The 12862-nt window shown below is 38.1% G+C and overlaps 1 protein-coding gene across 2 annotated transcripts in view; it reads left to right on the top strand.

Moving 5' to 3' along the window:
- The window catches only part of RAPGEF5 (Rap guanine nucleotide exchange factor 5), a 160943-nt gene that overhangs the window by 30753 nt on the left and 117328 nt on the right, over positions 1–12862 (top strand). For both annotated transcript variants that reach the window (XM_082753751.1, XM_082753750.1), the window contains exons 2-6: positions 195–245; positions 1349–1455; positions 2446–2567; positions 4093–4252; positions 9735–9801. In XM_082753751.1, the coding sequence (XP_082609877.1) occupies positions 195–245; positions 1349–1455; positions 2446–2567; positions 4093–4252; positions 9735–9801 (507 nt within the window). The remainder of the gene's footprint in view (positions 1–194; positions 246–1348; positions 1456–2445; positions 2568–4092; positions 4253–9734; positions 9802–12862) is intronic.

Genomic DNA, 12862 nt, shown 5'->3' with positions numbered 1-12862 from the left:
CACTGTCGTTTCTGGTCCTTCCTCACCCAAATAGTTCTACAGAACTCATCTTATTGCTAAGCTTCTTTACTAGATCCAGAGTAAAAGTAGCAAACAACTCAGAAGTGAGTTTACCAAGCTTTTTTCCTAACGTAAAATGTCTTAGTTGGCGACTTCACCTAACAAAACTAAAAAACTACCAAATTGTCTTACAGACCCTGTCCAGAAGAATTTCAAATCCATACCTGGAAACTCCTTCAAACAAGGTACTTGTCAAGTTTCATTTTAATTCCATTTCATATAGCAACGTATTAGGAATATCTTTGCTTTATTTCAACCCCTTAGTCATAGCTTTGAAGACACTTCTAGATGTAGCCTGCAGTTAAATCAAGTTAACAAATCACAATCTGTGTTTTAGAAATTGTTAATTCCTGTTACTGAATTTGCCAGCAAAATTGTTGTGAAGTCTGATGTGAACTTGCTTTCTAGCCATTTAAACTATTTTCCCAGTTTAACGCAGTTTTTCAGTATTTTAGAGTGTGAGATCTCTATTTTTGCACCTCATGAGACTTCACTGTCTCAGGATTATTTTTTATTCCTTGAAAGATTCAAAAACATAAGAACCAAAAGAGGTGAAACTGTGACATGATTTTTCTTTCAAATTAGTAGTTTGTGGTACTGCTGTGTTTTGTTGGTACTGGGAAGAAATGTGGAAATGTATGCTGGAGTTAAACTTGTCAGTAAGGAGTAGTCTGTGGAACCCAGGTGGAACATGCTTTTAGGAAAGATGGAATTTATGTCCTGTTTTGATAGACCCACCTGCAGCCTTAAGGTGTAAGGGCATGGGGGAATCAAAACCTGTAGCCATTCTAAGGACCCCATTCTCACAGCAAGGTGCAAAGTACCTGACCTGTAGCTGTTACAGAATACCCACAAAGATCCTAAACAAAATGGAAAAAAATATGAAATGGTATTTTAGTATGTATTCAATTATTTAACACAAATACATGTGGAATAATTTTAATTTCCACTGTATTTATGGTTTTGCAGTGGTTAAGTCTTTCTTCTTCACTAGCATGACACTTGTTTTAATTTAGGCATATTTGTTGTTCAAAGGTAAAATTGGCAGATAGTAAAATCTCTGCTCTTCTAGGCAGACGTACGTCATCTGGCCCATGGGGGTAGATGAGAGTAGGTATGGCAGAAGTTGGGGTGCATTTTCTATGAGGCTTTGACAGTTTGCTAGTCATTTATCAGGGGAGAAGTCATAGCTCAGAGGGAGGGAGGGGACAGTGGCAAAGCAATTTACTGCAATGGGAATAAATCCTTGTTTGTTACAGTGGTTTTTTTTATTTCTCTTTTCATTCAGATTTATGGAGAAAGTTCCTCCTGTGCTGGGAGAGCCCTCAGGAATATTTTCACACTACAAGCTTCTGACCTGATTAAAGACAGGGTGTACCTTACTGGAATTTGCAGGTAACCCAAGATCATTCATTTTAATCAACTGCATGGGTTTTATTTGCATTTGTCTGTCATCTTATTTGAAAAGAGACTAAATTCTAAGTAAGATCTTGTGTGTGTTATTAAGAAACTAAAATGTTCTCTTAAAATATGAGGTTTTAATTTTTTTTCTTATGTTACCTTGTCAGTTTTCAGAAAGCAGTGATGGCCTGCCTGTCTGTATGTCCATTAATTTAATTCCTTACAGTTTCATATACAATGGCATTTGTTTTGCTGAAAAGAGTGGTAAATTCAGTCCTAGTCTGGAGCTACAGAAGAGGTTAACTGGATTCCTAGGATTTAGTTACAGTGATTTTCTTTTTGCATATAATTTATGGAATATTTCTGTAACGAAGTGATTTTGTGTTTGTGTTACACTGCAGTATAAATGCTTTCTCCTATTTTCAGTTATGCCAAAATATGTAGGTCTCTATTGTAACACCATTTATTTATATCCATATTTGAGGAAAAAGTTACTTTTCCTTAAGAATTAAAAAGAAAAGTTTACCAATCATATGCAAGATGAAGTATATCCTAGAGCAACTCTCAAGGTCTTGCATGTATGGGGTTTAGTTGTGTTGCTTATGCCTATGCTCTGAAAGGAAATAAAATCTTGAGGCTAAAAGCTGGATTTTATTTAGTTCTTTTGTGTCTTTGGAAGACTATATGCAGCACAAAGTGATAAAAATATTTTACATTGTGAAGTGTGCTACATGAATTAGATATGTAAGGGAACTTACTCTCTAACATGAGTTTCCTTGTTGTAAGTGCCCCTGAGACTTGACAGAATAATTCCTTTCCTTGAAATGAATAGGGTTACCTAAAACAGTAATTGAGAAAAAGGGGTTTGTTCTGCTGAACAAAAGGACTACCTCTTTTTAAAAAATAACACACTGTTTTATGAAATTACATTTTAACTAACTTTAATTGCATCTTATGCTACAGAAATGCTTTGTCTATTTTCAGGAGGAGCTGTGTTGGATCAGAACTGGTAGACTGGCTCTTGGAGCACTGCCCATTTGTTAAGTGCAGATCTATGGCAGTTGGAGTGTGGCAGCTGCTTCTGGATATGGGCATTATATTATCAGGTCAGTGTTGATAGTGTAAGGAACGTTATCAGTTTCTTCTGCATGTGGTAATATTCTTTTTTATTTTTTATGGGAGAGGAAGAAGGTGTGTGTGGGGGAAAGCAAGTTGATCCATTTTTAGTTACACTTGTTTATTTTACTACCTCTTCAGTAGGCTTACCTCTGTGACCTTTCATTTCATAAATGTCAAAGATGAATTTCTCTTTTTAGGCAAGTTCCTTCCTTTTGCTTTTGCAAATGCAATTGCATACTGCCAAGTTGCAGCTAGTGTGCATGTCTCTTTGAGCCTTTTTTTCCTCTCTCCTCAACCTCTTACATTTTTTTCAGAAGACAGCAGCTATTTAATCACTGTAGATCACAGATTTGCCAGATGACTTTTCTAGCAATTAGTGATTTCCCCTTCCTCTCTCTGTTTTCCATAGTTTTAGAATACAATGGATTGTGAGAGCGTTCTGCTCCTTGAAGCGGTTGTCATGCCAGGTTCTTCCCAGCTGCCTCCCCTTCCACCCCAGGTTTAAGGGTATGGTCCAAATGATGTCATTGGTTATAACCACAAGGATAACCAACATCTGGAAACCTGAGGGACTACAGTACCACTGTAGGTGTAACTACTTGCATAGCTTAACTCAGTGCATTCCCAGCCCTGGGGTGTGTTACACAATTTCCTTTCCTCCTTGTGAGAGGGAGAGGTGTTGTGGGAGACTTCTCAGTGTCAGCTTGCACACAGAGTATACTTCAAGATTTTCTGCTGCTACAGCTACACTGATGGTGTATCTGATAATGTGGCATCAACAAGGATTCAGTGACTCCCCCAGTAGGAACTTGTGTTTTTGGCTTTGGAACCTGTTGTTTGAATCCAGTTAAATCCCAGTTATGCCAGGGAAGATGACGGCTATTAATATAACTATGTTACCTTACCTGGATTTATTCTACAGAACCAGTATCCTTGAATTTGTGCAGAGGCCGGGATAAAGATGTGCTAAGCATCAGCTGAGTGGCTTTAAAAGTGGTGAATCTCTGAGTGTGCTATGAAGACAATGTTAGACATGAAACTGTTCTAATCCTTTTTCAACCTAGAAAAATTATTATTATTTTTTTTTAGCCTAGTGTACCCTTTTCATCTTTTCATCTGCATTATTGAACTTTGTTCACTAGTGCCTGGCCATTAGTGAGAACAGATTAGAAGCTAATGGAAATCAAAGCTTAGAAGTTTGACAAGGGAAAGGTTTTTTCTCTTCCAGCCAAACCCCCCAATTCTAAACTGATTTCAAAATTGATTACTCAGCAGTCTTAATGCTTTAGTGTCAGGAACCTGGAGATCTTCACATAGAGTTTTTGGTATTGTTCTGTTTAGATGCGTTGAATTAATACTGGAAGGCAGGATTGCTATTATACTGTTTGTGATTCTTTTTTCCTGTGTAGTGGTGCATATCAGAATTAAAGTTGGATGCAATGCAGAAGGTGTTTGGGACACAGCCTTCAAATGCAAAAGGTTTAAAGGATATCTTTTTCTTTCTTTAAACAGTGGACAGACAACTGTATTTTCAAGATGCTCATGCTTTCTACCAGTTCTCAGCAGATGAATGTACCTACCTTTTCTGTGAATTTGAGAAAGAGGAATGCTGGAAGAATGGTGTAAAGCTCCTACTTCAACTACTGCCATTGGCTCCTCCCAGGATTGACATGTAAGTAGGCATATGCAGCTGTTTTAAACTTTTGCTAACTGTTTTGTAAGCAACTGCCTTATAATGACACTGTTTATGCCCCAGCCACCATACAAGTGAGTCAGCTTTCTTTTCAGGGTTGCCAAACTTTGAAGAGGTGGGCTTTTCTGTGATCTGCACTGTGATTAGTATCTGAGAAAGTCTGGGTGCTAGATAAATGAGGGCATTCAACTTGGGGTTTTTGAGATACTGTGGTCCTTATGTACTAGTTTGCTGACTGTAGCTTGCTCTTTTACCTGGGCAAGTTGCTTTATTTTTTTGGGGGTCTTCTCTTGCATTTGGAGGTTTGGCACTAATTTGGCAGCAGACATATTGTGCAGCTGATTGACTATAGTAGACCAGATGCCCTCGTCCTGGGTGAGGATCAGCTATCAGATAGAGAGGATGATTAAGAATGTGGTAGCTTCAGTTATCTGATTTTTAGTTTGCTGTTGTGTGTTTGTCAGTGCCCTGTAGTCTCTTGTTGCCATTCCTCATGCAGAATATGCCATTTAAGAATTTTCCTTCCTATATATCTGCTCTTAGACTTGACTCTTGGTTGTTAACATACCCCCTGTGCCGATACAGCCGCACTCTAAACATTGTCTATTTAGAGCAGCTAGAAAGAAACCATACTTGTTTGTTCCACAGTGAGAGGCCAAAATGCAGAGGGGAAAAAAAGACATCAGTGAGGTCTGGAGGCTTGTGACCTCTCATGCCTTGGCAAAGCTGCAGGAGCTGGCCAGCGTAGACATGTTGGGTTAAATTCTTTCATTGTCGCTAGCATAATGAAGCCTTAAACATGATACTTATGTTGTGGAGAATTATTACTCTGGCAACAGGAGGTTTATTTTTTCTTTGATGCCAAAGACAAAATTTTTTCTGCCAGTATTTTTCTTCTCTACACAGATTTAAAAAAACACGTTCTCTCAAATATGTCTAACAGAAATCTTTAAAAGGAGTATAAAGGCAAAGTCACTGAAGTATCTCACTTCCAGTTACTTAAATTCAGATGTTCAATCTGAGCCTTAAGTGTGGTGAGCTGACTGAAAAAAATCTCAGTAACTTCTCTACCTGGCTCAGGTCAGAAACTTGATCCCTACCCCTCTTGCTGACTGCCCTTACCAACACGAAATGAGCAGTTCTGGAGTGGGGGTTCCCCTGAAAATACATTTATTTGGTCAGCTTGAGTGAGTAAAGTGAGTAAAGACAAGTGACAAGGCTCTCAAATTGTCAAAAACAGGGGGTTGAATGTGATCTTCTAAGCAGATGACTCATGGGACAAAATCTTTGAATATTTTTGGAAATAGAAATTCTTGTCTTACAGCCTAATATGGCATTAAACAGTTTGGTCTTTCCTTAAATATTGGTGCAATTTCATCCTGACTTCTGTGAGAATTTATGTTTTTCCTCATTTTCACTGCAAATCAGGTAACTTTTCATGATTCATGACTACTTGTACAAAGGTTTTGCATCAAAAAGACAAACCAGATAGCTTGTATTGATTTGTTACATGAAGGATGCTGGCTGAGTAAGAGAATAGATTGAAGTCTTTTCAGGTTTTGAGTTAAAAATGTGTCATGCATGCTGACCTTGGCCAGAGAGTTCCCCTATTTTACAGTCTGCTTTTGCTATTTTATTGTTCCAGTGAAACTGTCATTTCAAGTGGAGGCTGCTCCCTGCTACATGAAATGAACAATTATTCAGTAATGTACCTTTCCAGCTCCTTCCGCTCACATTATTCAAATTTTAGTCAAAGTTGGATTCCTTTTGGGAACACTGTCACTGAAGAATTATTTTTTTTGGAGGTTTTACTTGTCAGATTGTGAGGGTGCCTTTTTTAAAATACATATTGAAGGAGATGAATGTTAAGTAATGTTATAGTCTCCAGGGAAGGTGATATTAAAGGGAAAGGAGGCTTTTCCAGTTTCAGAATTCTATGCCTGATGCAAATAATGAACTGCTAAAACACTATCTGAAAGAAAATAGATGTGAAGAAGTGTGTGTTAGTTATCTCACCAAGTTAAAATAGACCCATATATTCTTTCTTCATGAAGAAAGAAGTGATTCCTTGCAATGAGTGTTCATCTTCTCAGATAAATTCATAAGTTGTTTTTCGTACCATTAGATGATTTGTCTTTCTTTTAATTTGGTATTTTTGTATTCATTTTTCTGTTGCGTTTTCTGTATAGTCTGTATTGTTAGCATTAATTCCAAATGTACATAGGGACAGAGAAATTCTTAATGTTATTAATTATTTTCCTGCTTCATCAGAAGTGACTGCCTGCTTGTGTACCAGGAGGCAATGCTGGACATCTTGCAGCATGCCCAGGTACTAGATGAGCTGTCTTCTCTGCAGCTGGCAGACAGCAGTCCTGCACGTGCCTGAGCTTCTGGGTGCATTGGTGGGTCCCAGGAGCACCTGCTCACCCAGCAGCAGCCTGTGGACTTGATTAGACAGCAGCAGCTCTGGAGGCTTCTTTCAGCACTTCTGGAAACAGGCAGGGCTCTGGTCCTGCCTTCCTGTCCAGATTTTTTTTTGAATGGATTTGTTTGTTTCTGGGCAGTATTAAGTGTTTCCAAGTAATACTGGAGCATGTTCAGCAATTAAAATAGTACTTTGCATGCTGAGGTGTGCTTGCAGTTCCCGAGGAAATGCTCCCTGTTGCCCTTTGACAGTGTCAAATTGCCTGTATTAAACATGGCATTGGGCAGGAATCTCCCATGAAAAAAAAGACAGGTCTGGAGGATATTTCAGCAGCTCGTGCTAAACTGAGGGCTGATGTTGTTATGTGTATTTCACAACTCTGAGCCACTGTAGATGCTGCCAGACGAGGTGGGACTGATGCTGAGGCCTCTTGGGGTCATTAAACACCCGATGGTAATCACAGCCAAATTCTACTTGAATGGAAAAGAAATGAATATTGGCTTAACATGGGAACAAAAGATCTGTATTCAGAGCCCTGCCATGGACTTCCTTGCAGCCTTGCGCAGTCACTTAGGCTCTTATCCAATGCCTCTTGAATTCTTTCCCACTGACTGCAATGGCATTGTATCAGACATTTGATCTTTATGTGCTTCTATTTCCTTCTTATCAAAGGGGGTGTTTATACCAACACCTAGTTCCCAGTGCCACATTTCTAGAATGCATTGGGTGTTCTGGGTACTGGAATATATCCAACATTTTTTGTAATTATTTGAAGGAATATTAATAGGGGATTTTTTTCTCCTTTCTATCATATTGTTTATTTTCTTTCCAGAAGTTTTATACTATATTTTGTATCTTCTGACTGAAAATAATGCATTTATTTAGATAAGTAACCTCTTTTTCTAAGTAAATTGCTTTTAATCCACTTGTTCAGGATGGGATATTTATTTAGACAGTGCCTTTTGAAGTTCCTGGAAACCTTTTGCTGAACGTGAATTGCCTTCAAGTATCCTTGGGTCTCTTATTTGCATTGTAGGTAGATTGTAAAGCCAGTGTGCAGTACGTGTTGTGTATTGGAGGTGCTGTCTGGGCACGGGACTGTGGGCACAGCTGTATTGCTTCCTCTGTCAGCAGGTCAGGAAGCAATGTATTCGATTTTAGGTGGTGCATAGGTAGGCAATAATTGTGCCTATCTGTCATGCCTTCCTGAAGATCTAAGGCAAGTATCTCTGCATTTTGTTCTGCTCAAGTGTACCTATACTGAGCTGTACAGGTATTAGGCTTGTTTGTCTGGGCTTTGTACCCCTTGTTCAGTACCAGCCCTACTAAGCCTTGGTTGGTCCATTTAAATAAAAGTGCTAACTGTCCTGATTCTGTATCCATTCAGTCTTATTTTTTCCATTAGCTTGGTTATCAAAATACACTTCCTCTCTGATTCTGGAAAGCTGATGATAATTTTTAGTACATTAGTGTTTCCATAAGTGTTTGATGCACATATGCAGATGAATACTGGGAGTACTTTAAAATAGAAGATGAAGTGATTAAAAACCCAAGATGAAAATAGCTGTGCTGTATGCTCTTCTGGGTTTACGGCTTGTATCTGTGTCTGTACCAAGCTGCTGGCTTTTGCCTCCAAATTAGAAGAACCTGGACTTGTCCAGGTTCTGAGAGATTAGAAGAGATCAGATGTGTAGGTAAATGCAGGCATCTAAAGAGGTCAGCTATTTTCATCTCATTCCAAATTATAAAGAGACCAAATCAGACTCTGCAAACGAAACAGTTTGTTTATTTCTTTTGGGTGGTTTATAACACTTAAAATGTTAAATCACATTTTTCTTTGAATAGGATAGACAGTTGTGAAAGTGTGATTTCTAATCCAAATTACCATTGTGTTTTGAATATGCTTGCCCCTAAACAAATACATACGTCATTCTTTGCTTTCTGACCTTAATTTTTTAATTTGGTAAAGAAGTTTTTGGACATGGGTTGTAAGAACCACAAATACACCAGCTGCATATTCCAGACATGTTGTGAGCTCTCTCCCTAAACACATCATGTGAGCAATTAAATAATTTAGCCAAATATAGAAGCTTCTGTTAATACCTGGGATTTATGCTTATTACAGCAGCTGGAGTTTTGCATATCTGCTCAGTTTGCTGGCACACCACACTTCTTGAAAACCATAGAAAGTAAAAATCTCCATTTTTTTTCTTTTTCCCATAGTAATAACTCTATCATATTGGTATCTTTCTTCTGATTGTTCTGTTTTGTTCTGAAAGGCTCACAGATGGTTTACTGGTGGGAATTGGGCTATTTTAAAGAAAAACAGTTCTATCCCACAGCAACTTTAGTGTGGCTTACTCCATGTGGGCCATAGTTCTGTGACAGCTTCTAGAAGGGTTCTTCCTGCACCACCCTATTCTTTTTAATGACACAAAGTCCCTCTGTCTTGTGAATTAACGTAAATGAAACCTAATAGTGTTCTCAGGTGTTGCTTTAGTTTGCTAATTTATAGGTTTTTACATATATTCTTTTCATGTGTGTTTTTTTTTTTAATATCAAACTTCATATGTCCTGTATTGATTTTGATGTTGCCTGCTTTTATCTATGTAAGCATGCATTCTATTGAAGGTGTTGCTCCACAGTTGAGCAAAGCTTGTTAGCAAGCAGATGGAAAACTCTTTGCTCTGTTGATGGTGTACATTTTTAGCAGAGAAAAATATGCATTCAAATAAGCAAAGATGAGTCAAAAGGGTCCTGTGTTCTTCAGTTCTTCGTCATGTTTTTATAGCTGAAGAATTCTCTCACTGTTTTAACAATTTAATCAAAAGAGTTCTTGACAGCAAGGGACAAAGAGTATACCCTGTCATTACTGACACAATTAATTATTGTCATGTTGCAGTTATCTTTTTGATGCAGAATCTCAAAAGCCCTTCCACACTAGTGCCTGTAGCCACACAGTTCTGTGCTTTTCAGGAATCAAAAGATGTTGAACCAGAATGAAAGAAATAATATTATCTTATTTTTATTTTTAAGGCCTGATCAAAAAATAGAAGATACGACAGAAACCAATGCTGAAATTCTTGCTCGTCTCACTTCTGCGGTAAGGTCACTACATCAAAGTTTGTACTGATCATGTTTGAAACATCATCATGATTTGGATCCTTTCAGGTCTTAGCGAGCAGATGTTTATAATGCGAACTACTTTTTTTTTTTTTTTTTTTTTTTTTGTCATTGAAATGAGGAAGCTTTACTAGATTCTTAGTGTGTAACTCTACAGATATTAAAACAGTCCAATGAAGGATCACTGTCTGCTTTCTTACAATCCAGGCCTTTCACAGCCTGGGAAATGCCAGTTTAGAGGATCACGATGATTTTTTCTGCCAGCTAGCTTGCACTCAGATCCTTTTGGTCAAGTGAACATCAGTGTGAACGCAACAATGAGACGGAGGTCAAGGGGAGTCATAAGTTCTGAGGAATCTCAGCTGGGTTATCTTGGGATTTGGCTTCCCAACTGCGTTTAGCCTCAGTAAATTCCATCATAATAAATGACAGTTTTTTCTTTCTGTGCTGGAATTTGATGCATCTTTTTTAGCATGTAAAATCACTGTTCTAAGAAGACTGGGCTTTTGAAAGTTATACTAGATTCACTTGATCTCATGTAATATGATGACATAGATGATGAGAGAGAGTGCACCATCAGCAAGTCTGCAGATGATGCAAATCTGGGAGGAATGGTTGATACAGCAAAGGGGTGTGCTGCCATTCAGAGGGGTCTTGGCAGGCTGTAGAGATGGGCCAACAGGAGTCTCTTTTCACCAAAGGGCAATGCAAAGTCCTGCATCAGGGGAGAAATAACCTTGTGGCCCTGTACAGGCTGAGGGCTGGCTGGCTGAAAAGCAGCTTTTCAGGAAAGGGTTTGTGGTGGACAGTAAGTTGAATATGAGCTAGCAACGTGCCATCATAGCCAAGAAAGTCAACTGCCTCCTGGGCTGCATTAGTGCAAGTGATAGCCTCAGCTTAAGGAAGGTGATCCTTCCCCTCCTGTCAGTAATGGTGATGCACAACTGGAGTGCTGGGTCCAGTTTTGGATTCCTAGTGCAAGAAACACATGGACATACTAGTGTGAATGCTGCAAATGACCATGAAGATGATAAAATGATAAATGGATTAGAGTATCTGACAGAAGAGGAAAAGCTGAGAAAACTGGGAGAAACTGAGAGACTGGAGAAGGTTCAGGGAGGATCTTAGCAGTGGGTATAAATGCCTGATGAAACAGAGTAAAGACAGAGCCACCCCTTCACAGTGGTGTCCTACAACAGAACAAGAAGCAATGGGTACAAACTGATGTTCAAGTAATTCCACTTAGACATAAGAAGAAAATTCCTTACTCTCTCAGATGATTTTGTGATAATAAGGTTCAACACCTCTAAATCATAATATAAACAAAACATAGAATTAGTGCTAGTTCTGTTTTCTGTACATGAGAAGGTACTGATATGACAGTGAGCCAGGCAGGGTGAAAAAGTTTTCATGAAGAAAAGCATGAGGAAAAGAGTAAGTAAAAAAAGAAAAAGTAAAATTAATAAAGTAATATGATGAAACTCTGAAAAAGGGAAAGAAAAGAGAATTTGTATTAAGTTGTGTAAAGACAAATGGTTCTAAATGCTCAATAAACTAAACAAAATAATTTAAACTGTAAGATTAGAAAATTCTATGGTTTGTAAACTGCTCTTTATTTTTTTTTTTACATTTTCTTTATATTCAAATTCCTTGCTTTTTTCTACTTTTTTTTTTTTTCTCCTGACACTGAACAAGAGAGAAGAAAGAACTCAGACTTGCTTTCCTCCATTTTTAGTTTTATTGGGAGATAAAATAGAAAAATACTTATTGCAAAGTCATATCTTTAAACAAACAAACACAACCTCACTCAAAACCCACCAACAACAAACATTGTCAGTATACCTCAAAAGCATCCACTCTCAAAAGTAGAAGAACAAAATATTTTTATCAGTTTAAGAAAGAGAAGTAATCAACAAAACACATTGACATGCCAAGTTTAAGCACTGGATCTAACTTACTGGATGCACTTGAGGAAAATGCATATCCCTAAACACGTGAGTAATCGACAGTGAGTTCAGAGTACTTTACATCTATCTTGCACGGTCAAAACTTTGAACTACATCCTTGGTGATTTCCAGCAACAGGGCACATTTTCAATTTTGTTTTATTTTTAATGAGCTGTTTTATGACTGTAGCTAACTAACTGAAGAAAAATTAGGCAGTTGCATTTCTAGGTGGCCTGAGGCCCATTCATTGCCACAGTGGTGTCAAAAAGACTGATCTTTTTTTTTTTTTCCCTTCATTTTCTGTCTTTTCAGAAAACCCTACAAGCTCTCATAATGATTTTCTAGTCCAACCATAGGAAGAAAAAAAAACACAACCCAGCCACACAAAAAAATTGAGACCAGAGCAGAATCCTTCAAATATTAACATTTGTATATGAAGTTCTCCCTCTAAGAGAAAATGGCATATAATATTGTTCTCCCACTTTTCCTCCATCCAATTGGCTGGGATCTGAAATACTAAGACTTTATGGAGAGCCTTCATGTTTCTCAAGGCATTTTGAACCATCAACTTTAACTGTTCCGCAGAGTGCTGTCCTCAACAAGGTATAGGTTCTCAATATTTTTAGCTAACAGCCTTAGAATTTGTGATGGGGAGAAAAAAAGAGTCCTGTGAGGAGGAGCGGGAAACCAAACATGAAGTTCTTAGCCGTGACTGAAAATTTGTTCACACTGTCTTGCTTTTTGGCTCAATGAATATCCTTGTATTTTCTACAGAATCAAATCACTCTTACTTGAAGAATCCATACTTCAGAATCCTGCTCACAATACTCTTCAGACTAGCATTTCAGAAGTGAAAAACCGTATCTACAGACCAGCATTAAAGCAGTTGGAGATCAGATTTAACTTTTTAATGTATTTCTAGGTATGGAGGTTCAAATCCCAACAGGGAACAGGGCATACCAGCCTCTTCTACTGTCTCTTCTACTTTCTCTTTGCTTTTGTTGTAATGGACTGAAACATTCTGTATCAGGTCAGGAGGATGCTTCTCTGCCAGGTTTTCTCTTTTGGAAATTGAATTCCCAGACTTGCAAAACT

Source organism: Aythya marila, assembly GCF_965140915.1.
Source record: "Aythya marila genome assembly, chromosome: 2".
Lineage (NCBI taxonomy): Eukaryota > Metazoa > Chordata > Aves > Anseriformes > Anatidae > Aythya > Aythya marila.
Note: the sequence above shows the minus strand (reverse complement) of the source record. Positions and strands in the feature narration are given on the sequence as shown.